The 25,965-nt window shown below is 48.9% G+C and overlaps 2 protein-coding genes across 8 annotated transcripts; both read left to right on the forward strand.

Moving 5' to 3' along the window:
• The first annotated feature begins 2,732 nt into the window (after nt 1–2,732).
• Nucleotides 2,733–16,387, forward strand: Slc6a16 (solute carrier family 6 member 16). Of its 5 annotated transcripts, none has more exons than XM_090322336.1 (13): nt 2,733–2,854; nt 4,814–4,915; nt 6,691–7,151; nt 7,747–7,904; nt 8,091–8,217; nt 8,409–8,584; nt 8,786–8,896; nt 9,060–9,301; nt 11,832–12,018; nt 12,752–12,953; nt 13,055–13,214; nt 15,419–15,581; nt 15,792–16,387. In XM_090322336.1, the coding sequence occupies exons 2-13, from the start codon at nt 4,911–4,913 to the stop codon at nt 16,050–16,052; spliced, it is 2,253 nt and encodes a 750-aa protein (XP_090178462.1). In that variant the 5' UTR covers nt 2,733–2,854; nt 4,814–4,910; the 3' UTR covers nt 16,053–16,387. The 5 variants fall into 5 exon arrangements, with proteins under 5 accessions (XP_090178462.1, XP_090178464.1, XP_090178463.1 ...); XM_090322338.1 differs by having other exon boundaries at nt 8,166–8,217; XM_090322337.1 differs by having other exon boundaries at nt 2,733–2,848.
• A 592-nt stretch (nt 16,388–16,979) lies between these two features.
• Nucleotides 16,980–25,732, forward strand: LOC150043553 (orphan sodium- and chloride-dependent neurotransmitter transporter NTT5-like). Of its 3 annotated transcripts, XM_090322350.1 has the most exons (14): nt 16,980–17,029; nt 18,257–18,298; nt 18,803–19,206; nt 19,567–19,724; nt 19,920–20,046; nt 20,186–20,364; nt 20,651–20,761; nt 20,940–21,181; nt 22,304–22,490; nt 23,085–23,135; nt 23,223–23,286; nt 23,415–23,574; nt 25,103–25,265; nt 25,440–25,732. In XM_090322350.1, coding segments are annotated over exons 2-14 (2,124 nt in total). In that variant the 5' UTR covers nt 16,980–17,029; nt 18,257–18,296; the 3' UTR covers nt 25,716–25,732. The 3 variants fall into 3 exon arrangements, with proteins under 3 accessions (XP_090178476.1, XP_090178475.1, XP_090178477.1); XM_090322349.1 differs by having other exon boundaries at nt 23,085–23,286; XM_090322351.1 differs by lacking the exon at nt 25,103–25,265 and having other exon boundaries at nt 23,085–23,286; nt 25,440–25,592.
• Nucleotides 25,733–25,965: the final 233 nt, after the last annotated feature.

Below are 25,965 nucleotides of genomic sequence, written 5' to 3' on the forward strand. Positions count from 1 at the left end.
AAGGAAGAACACAGAGAAAGAGGAAGTTGTAGTGGTGGGGCCCCTCCCCCTCCCTCATCATGAGGTGACTCAACTCTGTCCCTGCCTTCCTCAGCTACCCCAGCAGGACACACACACCAGTACCTGAGGGGTCTTGGGATTGGTGGGCACCAAAGACACAGTGGGCAGACCCTCCTCTGTCTCCATAGCTCAGACTGGGGAGGGAGAGTAGATACACAAGGTGCCCTGATCTCTTGGGCTACCTGTGGGCACCAGGACCCCAAGACTGTCCCTGGACAGCATCCGACCTCACAGACACTCTGACCTCATGGCCTGCCAAGCTCTGCCATCTGCATCCTGCTCTCACCTTCCCTGCTCCAAGTCTGGCTTGTACCTTCGTCTCTGGCCTTTCTCTCTGGCCTTTGTCTATGATCCTTTCTATCTGTGTCTCTGTCTCCTTTCCTTCTGGGTCTCTGTCCCTTCTCTGTTATTTCTGAACCCCCCCTTTCTATTTCTTTTCTTTTCTTTTTTCTTTTGTTGGTGGTGGAGCTTGAACACATGGCCTAGGTGCTGTCCTTGAGCTCTTTAGCTCATAGCTAGTGTTCTACCACTTTGAGCCACAGCCCTTCTTTCAGTTTTTGAGTAGTTAATTCGAGATAATAGTCTCATAGGGACTTTTCTGCCTGTGATGGCTTCCAAATAAGGTCCTCCGATCTCACCCTTCTGAGTAACTAGGATATAGGAGTGAGCCCCTGGCACAGGGCCTTACCCCTTTTCTCTGTGTCCCTTTCCTGTGTCCTCCCCCATCAATGCCCCTCTCTGAGGAATCTGCATCCGGATCTAGACCAGGGTGCTCTCATGAGCTGGGGAGCAGGGGCTGGGCACCTCCAGGAAGTGAAAGTGCTTCAGGCCCAGATGGCAGGGCCCTTGGCAGGGGGAGGGTGGCCCGGCAGTACCCGCATGCCCAGCAGTGCGCAGAAGCCAAGCTCGAGGCAGGACTTCCTGTCCCTGCAGAGGCCCTGAGCTGCACACAGCTTGGTTGCTCTTCAGTCTTTCCAGATGCCCTCTAAGGCATCCCACTCCTGTCAAGTTCATCATGCACCCCAGCATTCAGGGGTTCACTCCACTGAGTTGTCTTCAAAACACCAACCAACCCTGGAGGTCCCCTTCAACCCTTGCCCTCATCACATTCCACACAGAGCTCAGACTCCCCTAGGTATTCTTCCTTGCCCTTCTCCCCCATCAGAGGCAGCCCCAGTCTCTGGACTCAACCTCTGTCCCCTCTCTGTGCTTCTCCCACAAAATCTTCACTATAGCTGTCCTGTGTGGTCTCTGGGTTCAGGACTCCTGTCCCCTGCACCATCATTCTGACCCATTTTTCACTAGCCCCAGAGGCATTTTTGAAACTCAAACCCAAACCACACTGTCCTGTTTGAATCCCAGTGTGGACACTACAAACCCCTCCCCTATCAACTTCAGCTTGAAAGCTAGGACAAACTCCTCTGGGCTCTGCAGAAATTCACAAGTCTACCCATTTCTCTTTATGGTTATAGTACAAAACGATGCGTTTCATTATGATGTTTTCATAGATACTGCACTTTGATTAATAGAGCCCCCACCAACCTCCTTTTTTTTTTCTTTCCTTTCTTTCCCTTCTTTCTGGTTCCTTTTCCCAAATAGTTCTCCCCCCCACACACACACACCTTTTTTTTTTAGTTTGTTCATTTGGGTTGTGGGTCTTGAACTCAGGGCCTGAGCACTGTCCTTGGGCTTTCTCAAGGGTAGAACTCTACCACTTAAGCCACAGCACCACCTCCGGCTTTTTCTATGTGTGTGGTATCAAGGAATTGAACCCAGGTCTTTGTGCATGTTAGGCAAGCACTCTGCCACTAGGCCAACCTCCCGGCCCCCATGATTTGTACTCTGATGGCTAAAATTATTGACCCTTTTTTCATTGATCCACTTGTTTCTCTTTCTTTCTTTCTTTTTTTTTTTTTTTTTTTTTTTGCCAGTCCTGGGCTTGAGCTCAGGGCCTGAGCACTGTCCTTGGACTTTCTCAAGGCTAGAGCTCTAGCTCTTGAGCCTCAGCACCACTTCTGGCTTTTTTCTATGTATGTGGTACCAAGGAATCGAACCCGGGTCTTCATGCATGCTAGGCAAGCACTTTAACCACTAGGCCAAACTCCCGGCCTTGTTTCTCTTTCTTTTTGATTGTACTGGAGTCTAAACACTGGGCTTGGAGCTTGCTGGCAGGCACTCTCTTTATTTTGGAGTGTCATCTGGGGCTGGGAGTCTGCAGACGCCTCTCTTCCTGTCTTATGGAAGCTGCCCTCTCACCGTGTACTTTAATTTGGCCTTTCTCTTGTGTGCACACACACAAACTTTGATCTTCCGTGTCTCTTCCCTGTTTTCCTTCCTTTCTTGGGCTTCTTCTGGGGTTTGAACTCAGTGCCTCTGTACTTGTTGGGCGGACCCCCCACCAATAAACCATCCCCTCACTCAGGTCAGACCACTGATAACAACAGGAGAAGGAAAGGATTGAGCTATCTAGGCTAAAAGCCTTGCACACAGAGCGCGCATGCGCACAGCGACACCGGGCCGGAGGGGACGTAGAGCGTCAGTCTGCGCACGGCGCATGCGTGCGCAGGGGAAAGGTGGGAAAAGGCCGAGGCGCATGCGCAGGGGAAAGGTGGGAAAAGCCGAGGCGCATGCGCAGGGGAAAGGTGGGAAAGGCCGCGTGGGGCCGCGAGGAGCCCTGGCGGATCTGACGAGGCCGGTGGAGGTTGATAAGTTTCCGCGGAAGCTTCTTCACCCAGGTTTTTCTCCTGACTGGTGCAACTCAACAGCCTGGCAGGGATTTCAAAGTCAGGTGAAGGTAGATGGGCCTGAACTGTGGGGGAGGCCGTCGGCCACTCCAGAGACCGGAGCCCCCGGGCGCCCCGCGGGGTAACGTGGCCAGGCCGGAGCCGGTGGGCGAGGGGCGGGAGGAGGCTGCAGGTCGGCCGGCCGCCCGCCCAGGGGGCTCCCCTCTCTCCTCCAGGTGCCCAGAAACCTGCCTCGGCAGGACCAGGCCACCAGGCTCTCGGGGCCAGGCTCTGGCGGCCACCCAGGCCTCTCCCCGCGCGGTGGGGAGGGAGGCCGGCGCCCGCCCTCCTTTCCAAGGCTTTCATCCAGGGATAGAGTTTAAAATGAGGGGGAAGGCAGTGTTTTTTTTAAATTTAATTTTACAGCGGTGGGGGCCTCCCAGCATTCCCCCGATCACACGCCTGGAGGAGGGGCTGCCATCCAGGGACTCCCAGGATATGAGAAAAGTCACTGCCGTCTGTCACGGAAGGGTCAGGTTGACCCAGTTCTTCTGGAATGTGTTAAAAGACAAGTCTAGATTTACTTATTTATTATTTTTGGTGGTTGTTTTTGTTCTTTTGGTTGGTCGAGGGACTTGAGCTATGGGCCTGGGTGCTGTCCCTGAGCTCTTCAACTCAAGGTTGCTGCCCCATCTCTTGAGCCACAGCGCCACTTCTAATTTCCCGGTGGTTAATTGGAGAGAAGAGTTTCACAGACTTTCCTGCCCCGGTCTTTGAACTGAGATCCTCAGATCTCAGCCTCCTGAGTAGCTAGGATTACAGGTGTGAGCTGCCAGTGTCTGGCTCACAAACCTAGGTTTTACTAATATCTAGCGCTCTCTCTCTCTCTCTCTCTCTCTCTCTCTCTCTCTCTCTCTCTCTCTCTCTCTCTCTCTCTCTCTCTCTCTCTTTCTCTCTCTTTTCCCCTCTCTCCCTCTCCTTTCTTTTTCCTTCCTTCCATCTTCTTTCCTCTTCCTTTCCTCCTCCTCTTTTCCTCCTCCTTTTTCTTCCCTCCTCCACATTTTGCTCCTCCTCCTCCTTTTTTTTTTTACCAGTCAACCCTGGCACTTGAACTCAGGGCCTGGGCACTGTCCTTGGGCTTTCCTCAAGGTTAGAGCTCTACCACCTGAGCCACAATGCCACTACTGGCTTTTTCTATGTATGTGGTACTAAGGAATTGAACCCAGGGCTCAGTGCAAGTGAGGCAAGCACTCTACCACTAGGCCACACTCCTTACCCCCTCTTTTTTTTATTCACTAAATTTTTAGTGGAATAGAGGCAGATATTAACAAAATTATTATCTATTTGTCATTTATTTTTAGTTTTAATTTTATTTTGGCAGCACTGGGGTCTGAAATCAAGGCCTGGTACATGCTGGACAGGTCGTCTACTTAATACTTGAGTAAAGTCTCCAGCCCTACAATATTAATTTTGTTTTCTTTTTGGTGTAAATACTGAGGCTTGACTCATGTATTCTTTTTTTGGGTTATGGGACTTGAACTCAGTCTGGGTGCTGTCCCTGAGCTCTTCAGCTCAAAGCTACTGCCCTACCCTTGTACCAAGCCCCACTTCCCATTTTCTAGAGGTTATTTGGAGATAAAGAGTGCTTTGAACCTTTATCTTCAGATCTCAGCCTCCTGAGTACCTAGGATTGCAGGGATGAGCCCACCACCGGCTTCTTTAGTATCTTGATGGGCTTTCCTGTCAGCCTTTTCTTTGATGGCATATTTTAATGTAGTGGAGGCAGAAGCAGAGGTAGAGATATATATCTTAGTTTTATGTTTATAGCCTATCAGTGAAACTATAAGCACTGTTCTGACTGCTCAGGTCTTCAGAAACTGTCAGGACTTCCTCAAGGCCTGCCTGTACTCTACTCTCTGCTTCTGTATAGCATGCTCCTTCCTTCCAGAAATTAAAGAAAAAAAAAATCGCCAGTTCCCTTTCACTCTTCCTTTCTTTTACAGCACAGTTTTTGTTCTTTCCTTTTTCAGCACACTCCTTGCCCATTTTTTCAGTGCACATTTGAAGAACCAATAAAAGGTCAAAGTGGATAGATCAAAGCAAGCAGAGAGGAGCGAGGCCCCAAACATGAGGTATAGTACAGAGATGTCAGTGGAGAAATGACCAATCAGTAGATAGTAACATCAGGAGACAGAAATTAAAAGCAGAAGTGGGAGGAGAGAGTAGCAGCAGTTGCTGTTTGGAACAGGTAGGCAGGGAAAGCATGTCTGATAATGTAACACTTGAGCAAAGACCTGAATGGTGGTTTTTGTTTTTGACAGTTCTAAGGCTTGAACTCAGGGTCTGAGCACTGTCCTTGGGCTTTCTTTCCTCGAGGTTAGAGCTCTGCCACTTGAGCCACAGCATTACCTCTGGCTATGTAGAATCCTGGTCTTTGTACATGTCAGGAAAGCGCTCTACCACTAGGCCAAACTCCCATCCAAAATGTTTTTTGTTTTTTTTTTTGCCAGTCCTGGGCTTGAGCTCAGGGCCTGAGCACTGTCCTTGGACTTTCTCAAGGCTAGAGCTCTACCACTTGAGCCTCAGCACCACTTCCAGCTTTTTTCTGTGTATGTGGTACCAAGGAATTGAACCCGGGTCTTCATGCATGCTAGGCAAGCACTTTAACCACTAGGCCAAACTCCTGGCCATCATCCAGAATGTTTTTTGTTTGTTTGTTTGTTTTGCCAGTCCGGAGGCTTGAACTTAGGGGCTGGGCTCAGTCCCTAAGCGTCTCTGGGTTCAAGGCTAGAACTCTACCACTTGAGCCTCAGCAGCACTTGGCCTTTTTGCTGTTTATGTGGTGCTAAGGAATCAAATATAGGGTTTGCTAATGGAGGACTCCACCACTGAGCCACATCCCAGCCCAGACCTGAATGTTCTAGAGACAACAGAGCTCAGGGAGGCAAAACAGCTTTCCTAAAATTACAAGGAATATTAGCATTAAATTTGATTCATTGATTCAAAAATCCACTACAAATGGTACTTTTTTTTTTTTTTGGTGTGTGGGTCATGGGGCTTGAACTTGGCCTGGATGCTGTCCCTGAGCTCTTCAACTCAAGGTTACCACCCTACCCTTCAGCTAGGATCCACTTCCTGTTTTCAGTAAATTGGAGATAAGAGTCTCAGTCCTTTTGTGCCCAAGCTAGTTTGAACCTTGATCCTCAGATCTCAGCCTCCTGAGTAGCTAGGATTACAGGGATGAGCCACCGCACCACGCCTGCTCAAGCGGTACCTCCTTCTGCAGGGATTGTATCTCAGTATCCTCAGAAATCCTTTGAGTGTGCATTAAATATTTCCTTTGTCTCTTGCCTTTTTTGTTGGTTGTGGGACTTGAACTCAGGGCCTGAACACTGCTCTTAAGCTTTTTTGCTTAAGACTACTGCTCTGCCACTTTAAACCACAGTGCCACTTCAGGTTTTCTGACAGTTAATTGGAGATAAGAATCCTCAGATCTCAGCCTCCTGAGTTTACAGGAATGAGCCACAGCACTGCACCAACTCTTGCATTAAATATTTCTAAGAAGTAAAAGTCAAGTAAAAGATGAGGGTGATGTGTGTGTGTGTAAGTGGTAAAAATGAGTGTAATCCTAGCTACTTAGGAGGCTGAGATTTGAGGATCAAAGTTTGAAGCCAGCTCAGACAGGAGACTCTTATCTCCAATTAATCATCAAAATGCCAGAAGTGGAGCTGGTGGCTCAAGTGGTTGAGGTACTAACCTCTTGAGCAGAAAAGCTCACTGACAGCATCTAGGCTGTGAGTTCAAGCCCAGGACCAACATACAAAATTTTTAAAAGTTGATTAGGATTGTTCCTTTGAAACTCAGTAAATCTGTGCCTCTAAAATCTGCACTTTGTAATTTTCTTAAGGTCTCTTCAGGAGGATGAGTTCTCACTTGGAGAAGGTGAAACTGCTTTACAGAATCAGTCTGAGATGAGGTCAGAGGCTCGGGATTCAGAACATTTGATGGAAGAAACCTTATCACCAGATTCTGGGATTTTGAAAGACAAGGGCCCAAACCCCTGGTCTTCAGAGACTCAGTTTTCAGAGTCCCGGACTGCAAAGGCTCAGGCCTGGGAAACCCACGCTTTTGAGGCTCAAACCAGGGCCAGCCCACCCAAGCGAAGTCTTATGGATGCGACAGCTGCCTCAGCCCCAAAACACAAATCCTTCAAGGAGAAACAAATGATCAGTGATAAACAAAGGGATGTCATCCTTACCCGTCCACTGTGGTCCAGCAAAGCTGAATACCTCCTGGCCCAAGTGGGCTACTCTATGAAGCCAGCTGGTTTCTGGCCCTTTATCTTCTTGTGCCTTCAGTTAGGAGGCTGTAAGTTAGGGGACCTGGAACCATGGATCCATGGGAGGATGGCAGAGCAGAGGCCCATCCGGGCTTCAAAGTAATCTCTGAAATATATTGATGCTCTGGGCATTATAGGAGCAAGATGCCTGAACACCTGGGTCACAGAGGGGTGGAGCTGTAGTGTGTCTGTTATGAGGATAGTAGAGCTGGAAGCCTTTTCAGCAGTGTGGGTGGAAACTAGTTATATGGATCTTTTTTCTTTTTTCTTTTCCTTTTTGCCAGTCCTAGGGCTTGATTGAACTCAGGGCCTGGGCACTGTCCGTGAGCTACTTTTTGCTCATAAGCCACAGCACCACTTCTAGCTCTTTCTGTTTATTTAGGAACCAAATCCTGGGCTTTGTGCATGCTAGACAAGCACTGTACCACTAAGCCACACTCTCCGCTCCACTTACCTGGATCTTTCAGAAATTGGGGTCTAGGAGGGAAGACTGAGGAATATGAAAACAGGTGACCTTGAGAGAGGTGACTGTTGGTGGGAACCCACCTTCCTGGCTTGGTGAAGAAGTCCAGACACTTCAAAGGCCAGATGATTCTCAGAACCTGTCCTGAATTCTTTTCACAGGTAGCTTCTTCATTATCTACACCATCCTACTGGTCCTGGTTGGGATCCCACTTCTCTTCCTGGAGCTGGCAGTTGGTCAGAGAATGAATCAGGATAGCCTAGATTTATGGAAGATCATTGGCCCCTGGTCTGGGGGAGTGGGGTATACCACCTTCCTGGTAAGAAGCCCTGGGCTCCCCAGGCCTGCTTTGGCACCCCCTCTTATCCCAGCCCTCATACTAGAATACACCCTCTGACCCCCCACTCCCGTGGATCAAGCTCCTTTCGTCCCTCCATCCTCTACTTGATCCCCTCCTGTCCCTGTCCCTAACTTCCTCCCCAGCCCCCCTCTCCCCTGTCCTCAGGTGTGCTTCACCTCCACCACGTACATAAATGTGATCAATTCCTGGATCTTCTTCTATGTGAATCATTCCTTCCAGTCCCATGTTCCATGGCAGAAATGTCCCCTACTGAGGAATTCCAGTGACTTTGGTGAGGAGGAAATTGAAGAGGAAGAGAAAGGGAAATGGCGACCTGGAAGGGAATTTGGAAGAGAAGGAGCAAGGAGGGACAAGGAAGAGAAAGATAGAAAAATCAGTGGGAGGAGACAGAAGGGAAGGAAATGGGAGACAAAAATGTAGGGAATGTTTATATGGTCGTGTCTGAAACCCAATTCCCCCCAGAACCTGAGTGCTCCCGGACCTCCCCCTCCATGTACTTCTGGTACCGGCAGATCCTAAAGGCCTCAAATGGAATTGAAGACGGTGGGCGCCCAGCCTTGAGTCTGATTATGCCGTACTTTTTATCCTGGTTTCTTGTGTGTGTTTTCATGATCAACGGGCTAAAGTCCACTGGGAAGGTGATCCAATTTTTTTGATTCCTTGACTTTCTCTGATGCTTTCTCCTACTCCTCATTTTGTTATGGTTTTTTTTCCCTCGTAACCTTTTCTCCCACTAGTCTAACTCCTTCTAACGTCTGACTCAGAACTTTTCGCCTCTGCTCCCCATTGGTTGCTTCCTCCTCGCTATGGTTGTTGACACTAGCCTCCCTCTTGATCAGGTACTGTATATCTTAGTGCCAGTTTCCTGTGTCATCATGTTCTGTTTACTCATCCGGAGTCTCATGCTGGACGGGGCGGAGTTTGGCCTTCAGTATCTGCTGAGGATGAAGGTGATGTGGATCTTCCTCCTCAGGCTTTGAAGGCCTCGTAGCTGCCTCTGGCTAGAGCCTCCTTTCCCCGTTAGCTCCTGTGCCTCCCTCCCACCTCTCCCAAGCAGGCTCCCTATAATTACCTTTCTTTGCATCCCTCTTACATTTGTCTTCTTCCTTTTAGACATCAGCTATGTACAGTTTCTCTGCGTGGTCCATAGCAGGGTGTCAAGTGTTGTTTGATCTGGGCCTAGGCTCTGGCCCGATTATCTCCTTAGCCTCGCACATGCCTCGCTCCAACAACTGTCTCAGTGATGCCTTTGTCTTGGGTCTGGTCAAACTAGTCACCTTGCTGGTTATTACACCTTGTCTTTTCTCTATCCTGGGCTTCTGGGCAACAGCTACCACGCATCGCTGCAGTGAGAGGTAAGGCCAGCTTCTTGGTTGAAGGCCCCACCCCCAGGGAGCTTAAAATGAGACCTTATATTAAAAAGAACCAAGGCAGCCAAGCTCAGTGGCTCAGGCCTGTCATCCTAGCTCCTCAGGAGGCTGAGATCTGAGCATCACGGTTCAAAGCCAGCCTGGGCACCAAGGAACGTGAAACTCATATCTCCCATTAACCACTAGAAAATGGGAAGTGGGGCTGAGGCTCAAGGGGTAGGGTGGTAGCTTTGAGCTGAAGAGCTCAAGGACCGCATCCAGGCCCAGAGTTCAAGCCCCATGACCCACAAAAAATAACCAAGGCAGCCAGATGTGGTGGCTCATGCCTGTAATGCTAACTACTTAGGAGGCTGAGATCTGAGGATCATGGTTCAAAGCCAGGCTGGACACTAAAGTCCCTGAGACGTTTAACTCCAGTTGACCACCAGAAAACTGGAACTGGCACTGTGGCTCGAGGAATAGGGTAACCAAGGCAGAAAAGGGCTGCAGGGTAGAGCACCAGCCTGGCAAGCAGAGGCCCTGACTTCAATCCTAGAAAAGAACACCCTGTTTCGTCCTTCCCACACACAGACACTCACACTCAGAGTAGTTTTGTTATTCCCTTGAAACACAGCTAGATTTGGTTGTTTGTTTAACATTTATCTTTTTTAAAAAAATGTCTTTTCGGGGCCAGGAGTTTGGCCTAGTGGTAGCATACATGAAGACCCAGGTTCAATTCCTCAGTACCACATGCACAGAAAAAAGTAGGAAGTGCTGCTGAGGCTCAAGTGGTAGAGTGTTAGTCTTGAGAAATTCCAAGGACAGTGCTCAGGCCCTGAGCCCAAGCCCAGGACTGGCAAAAAAAAAAAAAAAAAAAAAAAAAGTCTTTTCTTGCTGGGCATGGTAGCTCACGCCTGTAATCCTAGCTTCTCAGGAGGCTGAGATCTGAGGATCACGGTTCAGAGCCAGCCCAGGCACTAAGAGAGTGAGACTCTTATCTCCACTTAATCACTAGAAAATGGGAACTGGGGCTGTGGCTCAAGGGGTAGGGTGGTAGCCTTTTGCTGAAGCACTCAGGGATAGAACTCAGGTCCAGAGTTCAAGCTCATGACCCACACACACACAAAAAAATTCTTTACTTTCTTTTTTTTTGGCCAGTCCTAGGGCTTGAACTCAGGGCCTAGGCACTGCCCTTGGACTTTCTCAAGGTTAGCGCTCTGCCACTTGAGCCAAAGCACTTCTTCTGTGTATGTGCTACCAAGGAATTAAACCCAGGTCCTCATGCATGCTGGGTGAGCATGCTACCATTAGGCTATGCCACTAGCCACTGTAAGTGTGACATTTTAAGATTTCCTCACATTTTTGTTTGAAAACAGTTGGCTTTTCAAAAACAAAATTATACAAAATGGCACCCAGAAATATAACTCCATACTCTTGGTTGGCTTCATTTTCATGTATTCCTTTTCTTTTTTTTTTTCTTGCCAGTCCTGGGCTTGAGCTCAGGGACTGAGCACTGTCCTTGGACTTTGTCAAGGCTAGAGCTCTACCACTTGAGCCTCAGCACCACTTCTGGCCTTTTTTTTTTGTTACGTATGTGGTACCATGGAATTGAACCCTGGTCTTCGCGCATGCTAGGCAAACACTCTACCACTAGGCTAAACTCCTGGCCCATCATTTTCATGTATTTCTAATGACAACAGTAATCCAGCCATCTAACTGACATTAGATTACTGGCCAGATTAGCATATAATGTGTGTGTGTGTGTGTGTCGGGGCTCTACCACTTGGACCCACAGTATCATTCCAGTTTTCCAGTGGTTCATTGGAGTCTCATAGACTTTCATACCTAAGCTGGGTTGGAACAATGATCCTCAGATTTTAACCTCCAGAGTGGCTAGGTTTACAAGTGTGAGCCACCAGTGCCCAGCTAATGTTTTTTTTGTGGGGTTTTTTTTCCCCCCTAAAGAGTGATCAAACTATACCTTTGTTCCTGTGAAGCTTTTCCCTTTATTCTTATCAGTAGAGCTGGCAGGACTTCTGTTTCAGTTGTCATAGAGCAATGAACTAAAAAGACTTGTACAAATTAGCCACTGGTGATTGGCCAAGGTTGAAATCAGACATGGCAGGGGGCAGGAGTGTGGCCTAGTGGTAGAGTGCTTGACTAACATGCATAAAGCCCTAGGTTCAACTCCTTGGTACCACATACACTGAAAAAAAGTCAGAAATGGTGCAGCGACTTAAGTGGTACAGCATTAGCCTTGAGGAAAGCTCAAGGACAGTGCCTAGGCCCTGAGTTGGAGCCCCAAGACTGGCCAAAAAAATGCAACAAAACAACAAAAAATGAGAGGGAAGGGGTAGTGAACAAGAGACTGTACAGTCCTTCTATCATGGTCCCCATAGTCAAATTCTGCAGACTTAACAAATGAATTCATAGCATTCTAGGTTTCATCTCAGCCACTGGTCTGGAAGACAGAAGAAAAGAGAGGGCATTTCCTGGGGGCCAAGTGATTCTGTTTGATTCAACTCCTTATCCTCAGGAATATTGAGACCCTCATCAATTTGATCACCCAGGGGACCCTCCCTCCTGAGGCGCACCCCCCTGCTAACATAGGAAAGAACCCCACTTCCGTCTACAATACCTGGCTCAGAGACCTTCCTGAGCAGCTCAGGCAGCTGGTCCTCAGCCACGTGCCTGAGTGCAGCAGAAGCAACCAGTTTGTAAAGGTCAGTAAACAACCATGGCTGAGGGATGCCCGGGGAAAATCCCCAGAAGTGCCAGGATGCCCCGCAGCCCCAATAATGCAAAGGAATCCAGCTCACTGATCTCTCCCGTGGATAATGCTAGGTGAATCACTTTTCTTTCTTTTTTCCGTTTTTAATTATCCTCATTTGTGTGGTTGTGTGACATTGAGGTTTGAATTTCGGGCTTCACACTTGCTAGGTAGTGACTTGCTTTGTCACTGAGCCATACTTCTAGCTCGATTTTCCACTGGTTCTTTTGACATGAGGTCTTACTTCCTGTGTGTTTGTGTACCTGAATTGTGATGATCTCCTCCTCCTCCTTCTCCTCCTCCTCTTCCTCCTCTTCCCCCCTTCCCCCCTCCTCCACTCCTCCCCTCCTCCCCCCCTTCCTCTTCCTCTCTTCTTTTGCTTTCTACCTTAGCTGGTAATTGACATGGTAGACGTGTGCCACTAGCCCAGCTGCTTTTATTGAGATGGATCCTCCTGAATTTTTCTATCCAGGCTGCCTGGAAATCTTGATCCTCCCAATCTTAGCCACTCCCATTGCTGTGCTCCCAGCTGTGAGGCAGCACACCTTTTTATTTGTACACATGTATTCGTTGTGGTGGATTGGTGTTTTCCATGTCAGAGATCTGATTTTTTCTCAGTGAAAGGGCCCTGTTTTATTTTAATTGGGAGTCACTTGAACTCCTTCCTGCCTTTCCTGTCCTTGCAGATTAAGGAATCGTTGCACTTTGTGATCCCAACCCTGGTTGAAGCCATATCCACCCTTCCTGGGTCTGCCTTGTGGTCCCTTATCCTGTTCCTCATGATGCTGACGGGGGGTCTGAGCACCACCATGGGGTTTGTGCACGGCCTCGTTACTCCTCTCCAGGACAGCTTCTCTTTCCTGAGGAAACAGTCCAGGCTGATCACAGGTACTCTCTCCATGGCCCGATACCACCTGACACCACCTCCTTCCAACCCTCGTCACCCAGCTGCAGCTCTGAGCTCAGGGCACACCTGTTGTCTCCTCCAGTGGGCACATCTATGACCATGTTCGTGTGCGGCCTCTTCTTCCTCCGACCTTCAGGCTCCTACTTCATCAGACTGCTGAATGTCTACTGCACCATCCTACCCATCATCTGCATTCTCTTATGTGAAAACATCGCTGTGGCCTGGGCCTACGGGGCCAAGAGGTGACAGACTAGGCCCTAGTGTCCACAGAGCCGGGGCCAGTGGGAAGGCTGAGCCCGTTCTTGGTGCCTTGTCATGACTTTTAAGTTCGGGGCTTTCTCGGAAATCTTTTTCTATTTTATTTTATCATTATTATTATTTTTATTGTCGGGATGATGTATAGAGGGATTACAGTTATATTTATCAGGTAGTAGGTACACTACTCCTCCCACATTGGTACCCCTTCTCCTGTTTCTGTCCCCATTTCCCTCCCCCTCAGAAATCTTTTATTCCGCTGGGCACTGGTGGTTCACGCCTGTAATCCTAGCTACGCAGAAGGCTGAGATCTGAGGATCCCAGTTCAAAGCCAGCCCAGGCAGGAAAGTCTGTGAGACTCTTCAGTTAACCTCTAGAAAACTGTAGACACTGTGGCTTAAAGTGATGGAGCACTTGCCTTTAGGGGAAGAGCTGGAGACAGCACCCAGGCCCAGAATTCAAGCCCTGTGACCACCACCACCACCACCAACAAACAACAAAATGGGCAGGAGTTTGCCCAAGTGGTAGAGCACTTGCCTAGCATGCACGAAGACCCAGGTTCGATTCCTTGGTACTACATATATAGAAAAATCCAGAAGTGGTGCTGAGGCTCAATTGGTAGAGCTCTAGCTTTGAGAAAGTCCAGGGATAGTGCTTAGGCCCTGAGTACAAACCCCAGGACTATGGGAGGGGGGTAAAGGAAAAAGAAAAAAATCTTTATTCTTTTGGGGGGGGATGGTCAGTCATGAGACTTGAACTTTGGTCCCTGAGCTTTTCAGCTCAAGCCTAGTACTCTACCACTGAGCCACAGGGCCACTTCCAAGAAATCTTTTATTCATGTTCTATAAAGTGTATTTTTTTTACCAGTCCTGGGACTTGAACTCTGGACGTGGGCACTGTCCTTGAGGTTTCTCAAGGCTAGTGCTCTACCACTTGGGCCACAGCATTAATTCCAGCTTTTTCTGTGTATATGGTACCAATGAATCAAACTCAGAGTTTCATGCATGTTAGGCAAGCACTCTACTATTAGGCCACGCTCCCAGCCTCTATAGAATGTATTTTTTGACTTCTTCACATGAGCCAGCCACTATTTTAGCTACCAGTGATACTGTGTTGTTACAAAAAAAAAAAAAAAAAGCACCCTGTGTTCTAATGTCAATATGGTTATCGAAATATGTCGATAACCAAATTGACCAAAAAAAGAAAGAAAATGGGGCCAGGAGTTTGGCCTAGTGGTTAAAGTGCTTGCCTAGCATGCACAAAGACCTGGGTTCGATTCCTCGGTACCACATATATACAAAAAAAAAAAAAGCCGGAAGTGGTGCTGAGGCTCAAGTGGTAGGGCTCTAGCCTTGAGAAAGTCCAAGGACAGTGCTCAGGCCCTGAGCTCAAGCCCAGGACTGGCAAAAAAAAAAAAAAAAACCCAAAAACAACAAAAGAAAGAAAATGGTAAGAGGCTAGAAAAGCAAGGAGGGAATTGGGGAGCATGGCCTAATGGTTAGCATGCATGAAGACCCAATTTCGATTCCTCAGTACCACATGCACAGAAAAAGCCAGAAGTGGTGCTGTGGCTCAAGGGATAGAGCGCACTAGCCTTGAGAAAGCCCAAAGACAGTACTCAGACCCTGAGTTAAAGGCCCAGGACTAGCAACAAAAAAAGAAGAAGAAGAAGCAAGGAGGTCAGAAAAGCTGGAATAGAATGTTAGGAGATGAGGCCAGATCATGAGGACCTGGTAAGCATTTTAGGCAGAAGGAGAAAGGGAGGATTGGCAGGTTTTGAGTAGGGAATAACATGATAAAATTTACCAAAACAAAATATAAACAAAAGGATTGGGAGCAAGTGGCAGCTCCTGTAGTCCTGAGATCAAACCCCAGTAACAGCAAATGAAGAAAAGAGACCTCGTTAGCACAGACATCGTCACTCACATATTAGAGGGTAATGGAAGAACAACGGGTGTTGGAGCAGTAGAGGGATGCTTGAAGTGTGTTTTGATCTGGAAGACTTGACTACAGAAAAGAGAGAAGATGAAACCTGAAATAAACCAGGGGACTAGAGGTATGGTAGAATATTGGAAAGATATTCAAGTTGGGCTGTGCCTGCTTCCTCGGAGGGGTGAGGCCACACTGGACCCCTCTCCCCCATGGTCAGTTCTACCGGCTTCCCCCCCCACACCCTGCCTTGTGTCTACAGGTTCATTGAGGAATTGAAAATCCTGTGGGGCCATCCACTGGCCCACATCTTTGTTAGCCTGTGGCGCTTTGTGAATCCCCTTATGCTGGTAGCCCTGTTAGTAGCCGTGCCCGTTCATCTGTCTCTGAAGCCCCTCATCTACGTGGCCTGGAATTCCAAAAATGTGAGCATCCCTTCTTCCTTGCCTCCCTCCCCCCAAGCCCTGGGACTCACAGGCCTTTCCGCCCCCTCTTGATCTAATGGCCTGGTCATTTCAGACTTTGACTCCCCAAAGTCTCCTCTGCTTTGGTTCCCCCCACACCATTCCTCTCTCTTTCTTCCTTTTCTCCTGGGGACATTCCTGTACTCTAACTTCTTTTCCTTCTCTCCACAGTCAACTCTGATTATTCGTCCGTACCCATCGTGGGGACTGGTCTTGGTGATTTCTACTCTTGTCATATTACTCTTCCCCATTCCTGTGTATTTTGTCTACTGCCTGGTCTACAGAATTCCCTTCAAGTCCAAGAGCCAGATCAGTTCTTTAATGTCCTCCAAATCCATAAACCTAAGTGATAAGAAAAGGTCCAGTATGGAGGTCTCAAGGGAGGAAATTCTACAAGTTGTAAGAAGAGAGTCAGATCAACCCTTCTTCTGACTTCTTAACTTTATCTGGTCTGACATCATGACATATTCTTTAAGAAATAGATTAACACAACAGGTAAATCTTGCCAGCTTGCAACTGCTGATGGCCCTGGATCAGAAACATTTTCATCCCCCCGCCCCAAGCGTAGGGGGCATTACTTGAGAAAAAAATGGGGCCTGGCTTTCAGCCATCGTCTTAGGCCCTGTCATTTGGTGGACACTGTCACTGTGTCTTCCCCATCCCTAACTTCCTGCCATACTGGCTTTCCCCTACCAAATCTGTTGCTTTGGGTATTCAGGCCTCCTGGAATGAGGCCAGAAGGATCATGATGTTGGTCAATAAATCATTCTACCACAACGCTAAGCACTGAGTGGGAGGTCTGTTTTGTTCTGTACAGATGTCTCAAGTACTCCATCTCCCCCACAGAGCTTCCGTCCTTTCCAGAGCCTAATCATTTAGCATGGTGATGTCAACGCCTGAGGAGGGGATGGTAATGTGCTTTCTTACTGAGCTTGGCAGTCTTAGCATAGGCCTAAAACAAAAGTTTGCCCCAGTGAGTCCAAGGTGAAGGCGTAAAGTGGTGCACAGCTGAGTGGCCTGAGTGGTGAGGGGCACCAGGACCAGTGAGGGAAACATCCAGTGAACTGCCGGGTGGGGAATGGTTAGGTTGCTGGCAACTTGTGGGAGGGGCTCAATGCAGAGCTGAGACCACCCAATCAGACAGGGAAGGTGGTTGGACTTGCCATAGATTCCAAGAATCTGAAAGAAAAAAGACATCCCCAGTCATTGAAGTTGGGGGATTGGGGACCCAAATGTGGGCCTGTGGGGTAGGCCAGAGGTCTCTAGAGGGCTGGAAAGGGTGTGAACGTTCAGTCCGTGTGGTCTCCCATTGGCTCCTGTGCGCGTAAGCCCCGCCCTCTCCCTCGTTCCCGCCCCCCCACCAGTCCAACGACAGCTCCCTGTCTGCCTTAAGACTGCTATTGAGTTGGGTAAGATGGGAGTGGGAGAGATAAGGCCAAGGCCTGCTCCCGTTCAAATAGTTTGGACTTCAGCTCTCTTCTGTTGAAAACTCAAGTGTACATCTTTGTCCCCACAACTCCAGTTCCAGCTTTGGGGATGGCACTTGGGGAAACAGGATTGAAAAGAGAGGGCATATAGGACAAACTGCTAAGGGCTGGATGTAGGACCTTCCTGTCTCTTCCTCCCACTATTTTTTTTTCCTCTCTTCCATATCATCTGTCATTTTTTGGTAGTCAGTACAAGGTCACTGGTGAAAGCCCTGGGTTGCTGTAGAAGGCTAGTTTCTATCAAGTGCCTCTGCCCGGCTGTGCAGATCCTTCAAGTGGATCACCTATCATCTTTTGAACTGAAATCTCTAACTTTGTTAAATAAATCTCTTGGTAGGGCAACTTTTCCCATGCCTTTCATTTCTCGAAATGGTATGAGATCTAGCCATCACCACTGATGATGATGGCTAATGACACCTTTTGATTGGCAGGGATTTCTTTTCTTTTTCTTTATAACCAGTGACTTTCATATCCTATTTAACATTGTGATGATCCCCAAGTTATGCAGACATTCTTTAAGGTTTTTTGTTTGTTTTGTTTTCTCCAGTCCTGGGGCTTGAACTCAGGGCCCGAGCACTGTCCTTGGGCATTCTCAAGGCTAGCACACTACCACTTGAGCTACAGCACCACTTCTGGCTTTTTCTCTGTATGTGGTAGCAAGGAATCAAACCCAGGTCTTCGTGCATGCTAGGCAAGCACTCTAGCACTAGGCCAAACTCCCGGCCCCTTCTATGAGACTCTATCTCCAATTATCCACCAAAAAAGTGAGAAGTAGAGGTATGATTCAAGTGGTAGAGCTTTAGCCTTGAGCACAAAATCTCAGGGAAAGCAGCCAAAGCCCTGAGTTCAAATTCCAGGATTGACACATCCATAATATTTTTTTGTGTGATAGGATAGTAGAAAGTAATATGTGCTCTGTGCACATATGAAAATGTCATATGAAACTCCATTAATATGTATAATTAACACATGTTAAAAATAAATGTAAATATGTTTTATTGTTTTACCTTGCACCTCCTGAACTACAGTTGACAGAGTAGATTTGTTAATATGTGAATTTGGAAGGGGTCCAGTTCATTCATTTCTATGCAGATTTTTCAAATGTTTGCAACAAATACTCATTTATGGACGAGTGTCCTTTCTCCACAGCTCCACAGTGCCGGCTGTGTTGTAAATCAGTTATCTAAATATGTGAGTATGTTTCTGAACTGTCCCACGTATCCTCAATAGAGTTCCATGTGGAAACGGTTTAGAGCTATTCTTCCAATATGGTGGCTACAGCCTACTGTGACTGAGAAACTTAGTGTATATTGTTTTGTTTTGTTTTGTGAGTCTTGGGGCTTCAACTCTGTCCCTGAGCTCTTCAGCTCAAAGCTCCCGCCCTACTCCTTGAGCCACATCCCCACTTCCCGTTTACTGCTGATTAATCGGAGGTAGGAGTCTCACAGTTATTTAGTGCCTGGGCTGGCTTTGAACCACGATCCTCAAATCTTAGCCTCCTAAGTAGTTAGGATTACAGGTGTGAACCACTGGCTCCCAGCTCTATTTCTTTCTTCTTCTTCTTCTTTTTTTCTGTAATGGGGATCCTGTGTTCTTATCTCTGCGTGGTTGGGTGGGAATGTGGGTGCTGTATGACTAGCCTTGCCTTTCTTCATCTCATGCACTTAAAGTCTGTAGCCCTTGGTGTCCTTAAAGGTCAGCCCAGAATGACTCCTCCTCTTCGTTGACTTATAATCTGGAGCCTGTTCCAGAGGCTGAGCTGCCTGGTGAGATGATAGAGTTCCAGGATGTGAAGCCAAAGATCCAGTCTGAGCCCCTGTTAGTGGATCCTGAGAACCCCCAGACACCCCTTCACTTGATGACTCCCAGAGAGTCCCAGGGGGAGGAGTACCTTACAGACACGCTGTCCTCATACACATGGGGCGAAGATGACTACGAAAATATACTGAAAGCCACGAGCAGCACTAAGCTACAGAAGGAAGTCACGGAGCGGCCATCCTGGGCCAATAAGACTGAGTATCTCCTGGCCCAGTTGGGCTTCTCGGTGGGGCTCTGCACCATCTGGCGCTTTCCTTACCTGTGCTTTCACAACGGAGGGGGTAAGCCTGCCACCAGGACTCTTGGCTCATGGTGGTGAAGGGGGCAGGAACCAGAGGCCCATCCTAGATACTCTGGAATCTGTTGGGACAGAAGAAGAGTTAGAAACCTATCTGGGGCAGGAGCCAGGGAGCTGGAGGCCCAGGATTTGGGGGAAGGTGGATAGCTGGAGTTCTTACGTCCATGAGGATGAAGAGTCTAGAGGCTTGGGCCGGGAATGGGGCACAAACTAGTATGTGGGTCTTCCCCAAATCAGGGACTAAGGAGTTCCATCTTTGTAAACACCAGTGCAGTTGGTGATGAGTGTGGTTTCCTGGGCCCTTGAAGAAGTTCTCAGAGCCCCTCCTCAATCTTCTTTGCAGGCGTCTTCATCCTTGCCTACGCCACCATGATGCTGTTTGTCGGGATCCCACTCCTCATCCTGGAGATGGCGGCAGGCCAGAGACTCCGGCGGGGCAGTATCGGTGTGTGGAAAGCCATCAGCGCCTGGTTCGGTGGCGTGGGGTATGCCAGCTTCATCGTGAGTAGTCCTCGACAAAGCCCAAGCCTCTTCTCCAAACCCTCCTTCCATCTCAACCTTTACCCCGGAATGGGTCCCCGCAGCCAGGACGACGCTTCCCGCTTCCCCGGGGATGCGCGTATTCCTCCTTTTCTCAGTCTGTGGGTCCAGCGCTGCGCCATGTGTTCACACGTCTTGCTCGCCCATGATCCTTAGGTGTGCATCATCGTGGCCACGTACTACAGCATGATCTTGGCCTGGAGTCTTTTCTATTTCGTTCAGTCTTTCCAGGACCCGCTTCCGTGGACTCAGTGTCCCTTTCTGAACAACTCCAGTGTTCTGGGTGAGAAGAGAGGGAACCCAGGGGCGAGGAGGAGGTACTGAGATGGAGTGGGGATGGAGACGATGGGAGGGAAAGGGCTGTGGGGAGAAGGGAAGGCCCCCTGCGCTTGTGCAGTCTATCCATGGCCAGTTGACCCCAGATCCTGAATGTGAGCGGACGTCACCCACCATATACTTCTGGTACCGGAAACTGTTGAAGGCCACCGATCAGATCGACTTCAATAACGGACGGCCGATTTTACACCTCTGCGGATGCCTCTTTTTCACCTGGTTACTGATTTGTGTCTCCATGATCAAAGGGCTCAGATCTACTGGGAAGGTGAGCTGCCCTCCGTTTTACTCGCCTGATCCCCGGGCTTCCATCCCACAGCCCTTTAGTTAGTTATTTCGCTTGGTTTTTTTTTTGTGCTAGTCTTGAGCTTTTCTGCTCTAAGGCTAGCGCTCTACCACTTAAGCCACAGCACCACTTCTGGATTTTTCTGTGTATGGAATACTGAGGAATCAAACCCAGGGCTTTGTGCAAGCACTCTACCACTAGGCCATGCCCCCGGCCCTAGTAAGCTTTGTTTTGACTCTCCCCAATTTCTCCTGCCTTTGGCAAACAGATGCTGTATATCTCGGTACTTTTTCCCTACCTCATCCTTTTCTGTCTCCTCGTCCGGACTCTACTGCTGGAAGGTGCATTTTTTGGTCTCCAGAATTTGTTGGCCTTCAAGGTGAGATGTCCTCCATCCTCTGATTCCCAAATCCAGATGGAGGTGTCAGAGACCAGGCTGTCCGCGTGGGGGAGGGGGGTCTCCGACTCTCCGATGCTCGGCTTTCTTCTTGTCTTCATCTCTGCTTCCTCATCAGTCTCATTCCGATGGTTCTTCTCCACCCTCACCCCCACCCCAGGTAGAATACCTGCACTCTATGGACACATGGCGTTGGATAGGGAACCAGATCTTGTTTTCTCTGAGTCCCGGCTTTGGCAGCTTCACCGCCATCAGCTCGTACATCCCTCGGTCCAACGACTGTGTCAGCGACGCGTTCATTGTGGCTTTTCTCAACTTGGCTGCCTCTGTGATGGACACGCTGGTGATATTTTCCATGATGGGCTATATGGTCACAGTGAAGACCAGAAATTGCTACACAAGGTGAACCCCCCCCTCACCTCCCACCGAGCCACCATCATGAAGAAAGTGTGAGAAACAGCCCAAGAATGAGACCCCCACCCCAGCAGGAAGGCTAGCCTGGTCAGGAGAGGGTCTTTAGACTGAAGCACTGCAGACCAATCCTCTCAGGGTTGGCTTTCTAATGTAGGACAGCCTCAGATCTAGAGGTTTTCAAAGATGTGATTTCTGTTCTTATCTGAGTTCTACATGGAAAAACTAGAGCATATCTTCAGCCAAATAGACAAGGTAATTTATATAGATATAAATTATATATAGTAAACACATATACATCCATATGTATAGATGCATATCTATATCCATAGATACACATATGTATATACACGTATGTATATCTTCTTAAAATTGGATAATTGCCACGCACTGATGAGTCACACCTGTCAGCTACTCAGGAGGCTGAGATCTGAGAACAGAATCATGGTTCTAAGCCAACCCAGGCAGGAAAGTCTATGAGACTCCAATAAACTATTCAGAAAAATCTGAAAGTGGTTCTGTAGCCCCAGGACTGCCAATAATAAAAAAAATGGGTAATATCATAGGACTGTTTTGCAGCGGCTTTCCAGAGCAATAACTAGTTGAGTTCCTATAAAGACTTTTAGGAATTAGCCATGTGCAAGATGGGTAGAAAACTGCAAGCCGAGAGAATGGCACACACCAGCAATGCTGAGACAAGAGAAAACGGATCAGTGATTAATAACTGAGGCTGTCTGAAGAATCCAGTATGAACAGGTGTTCTCCCAGGCCAGCAGGGCCCAGGAGCTGGCGGGCTCTTGTGTTAGCCTGAGACATCCTAGCAAGAGAGAAGAGTCCTAAAGCCAAGTGTCCCTGTAGAAAAGATCCCCCCTGGCCCTATGAGTTCACTGAGTCCCAAGCTGTCTGCACCCCCATAGGTTCCTTTGCAACTAGGAAAGAAAGCAGAGGCTGAGGACACCAGGACCTCGGAGAGCTGAGAACTGAGGGTCAGCCCAGCCTCCACCTGAGCCAGATCAGTAGAGCCCGGCCACCTCCTCCTCAGCCGGAGGGAAAGGGAGAGAGGTTAGGTGAAAGGGCCAGATGATTTTTACATGATTCCACTCTGCTTTCCAGTAATGCTAACAAGGTGATGAGCATGGTGGGTAATGGCTTACTCCCAGCTGAGGCCAATCCCCCAGACAGCCTCTACCACAACCCCAGTATCATCTACAGCAAGTGGATCGATGGCTTGCCCAGACAGGTGAAATACAAGGTCATGCAGCATTTGTTTATTTGCAACAGAACTGAAGAATTGCAAGAGGTAGGTAAGAGTTGGCGCGGAGGGCTCAAATTTCCCAACAGTCCCAGTATGCCCAAAACTTCTCTTTACTAGGGCTGTAGACTTTGGAAAGGCAATACCCAGTAGCATCTCAGATACCCAGAGCCTGTGGTTCTTTCTTTTTTTCTTCCTCCTCCTCCTCCTCCTCCTCCTCCTTCTTTTGCCAGCACTGGTACTTGAACTCAGGGCCTCAGCACTGAATACTGTCCCTTAAGCTTTGTGCTCTGGGCTGGTGGTCTACCATTTGAGCCCCATCTCCATTTCCACCTTTGGGGGTGGTTCATTGGAGATAAAGAGTCTCATGGACTTTCCTGCCCAGGCTGGCTTCAAACCACGATCCTCACAGCTCAGCCTCTTGAGTAGCTGGGGTTACAGGTGTACCTAATCCAGGCCCAGTTTATGGCCATTGCAGTTTCTTTAGCACCACACCTAGCCAGGAAAAGGAAACCACTCAGCCCAGCCCATGTGTTGTCAGAGGCACCTCCACCCCCCACGTCCCAGGGGAGGGGGCTGGGCGTTGAGTTAGGCTTCCTCCCTCTGAGATTGGGTCCTCACCACCGCTGCCCTCGCTCGTAGGTTATGGGGGGGCCAGGCGTGGCCTTCGTGACATTCACCGACCTCATCTCGGTATTTACGGGCTCCAACTTCTGGGCCATTATTGTGTTCCTGCTGTTGAGCACTGTGGGCCTGAGTACCATTCTCGGCCTCATGCAGGGAATCATCACCTCTCTCCAAGACACCCTCCCCTCCCTCAGGAAACACACCAACCTGCTCACAGGTAGGCCCACCCGCCTCCCCAGCCCACGCCCGCTGTCCTCGTTAGCCCCGCAGGGATCTTTCTAGAGCCCACATGGACTGTACCCGCCATCTCCACTGGACGTGTTCCCACTGGACGTGTTCCCGCAGTGGGCGTGTGCGTCTCCATGTTCCTGAGCAGCCTCCTGTTCACGTGGCCCTCCAGCAGCTACTACCTGAATCTGCTCGATGATTACTGGATAGCTCTGGCCCTCTTCTGCATTGTCATTTTGGAGAATATGGCCACAGCCTGGATCTACGGGGCCAGGAGGTAATGCCGCGCCCCCCCACCACCAGGATCTCCTGCACACCCTCAAAGTGGGGGGGGGGGTCCCCTCCTCATTCTCCATCTTGTCTCCAGGACCTCAGAGCTCAAGGCCCCAGGAAGGGCGTGGATGAGAAAAGCATGGGTTGGTTTCTGGAGAAAATGCTGTGACATGGAAAGGCCAGGACCCCTATCTAGCCCAGTGGGCTCTTGAGCCCTCCTTTTAACCAGGGTACCGAGAACATCTGAAGCATAGGATCCTTTACTGTCCCCCAAAAGGCAATTTGGCACCATTTGGAAGTGTATTAAAAATCAGGATCTCTAGCCTGAGGTGATGGTGTACACCTGTAATCCTGGAGACCATAAATCACGAACTGGGTTATGTAATGAGAAGGAGAAAAAAGGGGGAATACTAAGCATGCAGACTCCACCCCAGGCTTCCAGTGTGTCTGCATTTGAACCAGTTCCTCAGTTAATGTTGATGCACTAGCATTTGAGAAGCATCTGGAATAGCTGGCCTAGAATTTGTGATCTTGCCTCATCCCGGTTGCTGGGATTGTGTGTGTGTGTATGTGTGTGTGTATGTGTGTGTGTGTGTGTATGTGTGTGTGTGTATGTGTGTGTGTGTATGTGTATGTGTGTGTGTGTATGTGTGTGTATGTGTGTATGTGTGTGTGTGTATGTGTGTGTATGTGTATGTGTGTGTATGTGTGTGTATGTGTGTGTATGTGTGTGTATGTGTGTGTATGTGTGTGTATGTGTGTATGTGTGTGTGTGTATGTGTGTGTGTATGTGTGTGTGTATGTGTGTGTATGTGTGTATGTGTGTGTATGTGTGTGTGTATGTGTGTATGTGTGTGTATGTGTGTGTGTGTATGTGTGTGTATGTGTATGTGTGTGTATGTGTGTGTGTGTATGTGTGTGTGTATGTGTGTGTATGTGTATGTGTGTGTGTGTATGTGTGTGTATGTGTGTGTATGTGTATGTGTGTGTGTATGTGTGTGTATGTGTGTGTATGTGTGTGTATGTGTGTGTGTATGTGTGTATGTGTATGTGTGTGTGTATGTGTGTATGTGTATGTGTGTATGTGTGTGTGTGTATGTGTATGTGTGTGTGTGTATGTGTATGTGTGTATGTGTGTGTGTGTATGTGTGTATGTGTATGTGTGTATGTGTGTGTGTATGTGTATGTGTGTGTATGTGTGTGTATGTGTGTGTATGTGTATGTGTGTATGTGTGTGTGTATGTGTATGTGTGTGTATGTGTGTGTGTGTGTATGTGTGTGTGTGTGTGTTGCCACACTCATCTCACCCAAGATTCTAAAAACCAAAATCCCAAGCCGGGGCAGAGATCAGACCGAAAGAAAATGACTTGAAGTGAGATGACTGGTGGTACACGGAAAGGTTGCAGAAATATTAAAAGCCTTCTCCTAGGCTAGATTGGGGCGCCCCTCTCTTCTTCCCCTCTGCCTCTTCTCCTCCCCACGCAAGCTGGGTAGGGGCGCTTGGGCCTCTCAAAAGTTTCCTTCCTGCTTAGGTTCCTGGCAGACCTAACTGTCATGTTAGGCTACTCCATCAGCCCTATTTTCCGTTGGCTGTGGAGCTGTGTGTCGCCCTTGGTGCTGATTATCTTGTTTGTCACCACTCTGTTTCATCTCTTGGTGAAGTCTCCCACCTACCTGGCCTGGAACTCGAGTGCTGTGAGCCCCCCTCTCCCTCCCCCCTCCCCCTCCCCCTCCCCCCCCCACAGTGGGAGCCAGGCCTCTCAGCCTAGGATCCAATCATGACATTCTCCCATCTCCTGCTCCCACACTCACTCTCCACAGCGCCCCAGAAGCTGGGCACCCTAAAACCTTCCTCCTCCTTGTCCACAGTCAAGAGAGATCTTGCTGCCCTACCCTTCGTGGGCCAACATCTTGCTCGTGGTCCTTATCACGATGACCATCTTGCCCATCCCGGCCTACTCCTTGTACGTGGCCGTGCAGAGGGCCAGGCCCGTCTGCCTGTCCTGTACCAAGAAGTCCGTGTCCAACCTGAAGCTCAGGAGAAGTCCCCGAAGCTCCATCCATGGCTTCAGGAAAGGGAACCCCGACAGAATTGAGAAAGATGGAGCTGTGCTCCCGGGCCTAAGCAAATCCTCTTATAAATAAAGACTTGATTCATTTGGCGGTGTGATGTGGCCCCTCTCTCTCAGCTCAGCCTGCTCCTCCCCAAGGCCCAGTCCGTAGAGGTAGTAGATAATTGGCTACCAAGCCCCTTGGCCTGGGACAGCCCCCCCCACCACCACAGGGGCTGCGCTAACCCCATGTGGTCCTTTAGGTCACCTGAGGTGATCAGGCCACGGCCATAGGAGGCAGCAAGGCCCCTCCAATCCCTACAGGTTAATGGGTCACCGGGCCC

This window comes from Megascapheus bottae, chromosome 31, assembly GCF_031878675.1.
Source record: "Megascapheus bottae isolate mThoBot1 chromosome 31, mThoBot2.hap1, whole genome shotgun sequence".
In the NCBI taxonomy this organism is placed as follows: domain Eukaryota; kingdom Metazoa; phylum Chordata; class Mammalia; order Rodentia; family Geomyidae; genus Megascapheus; species Megascapheus bottae.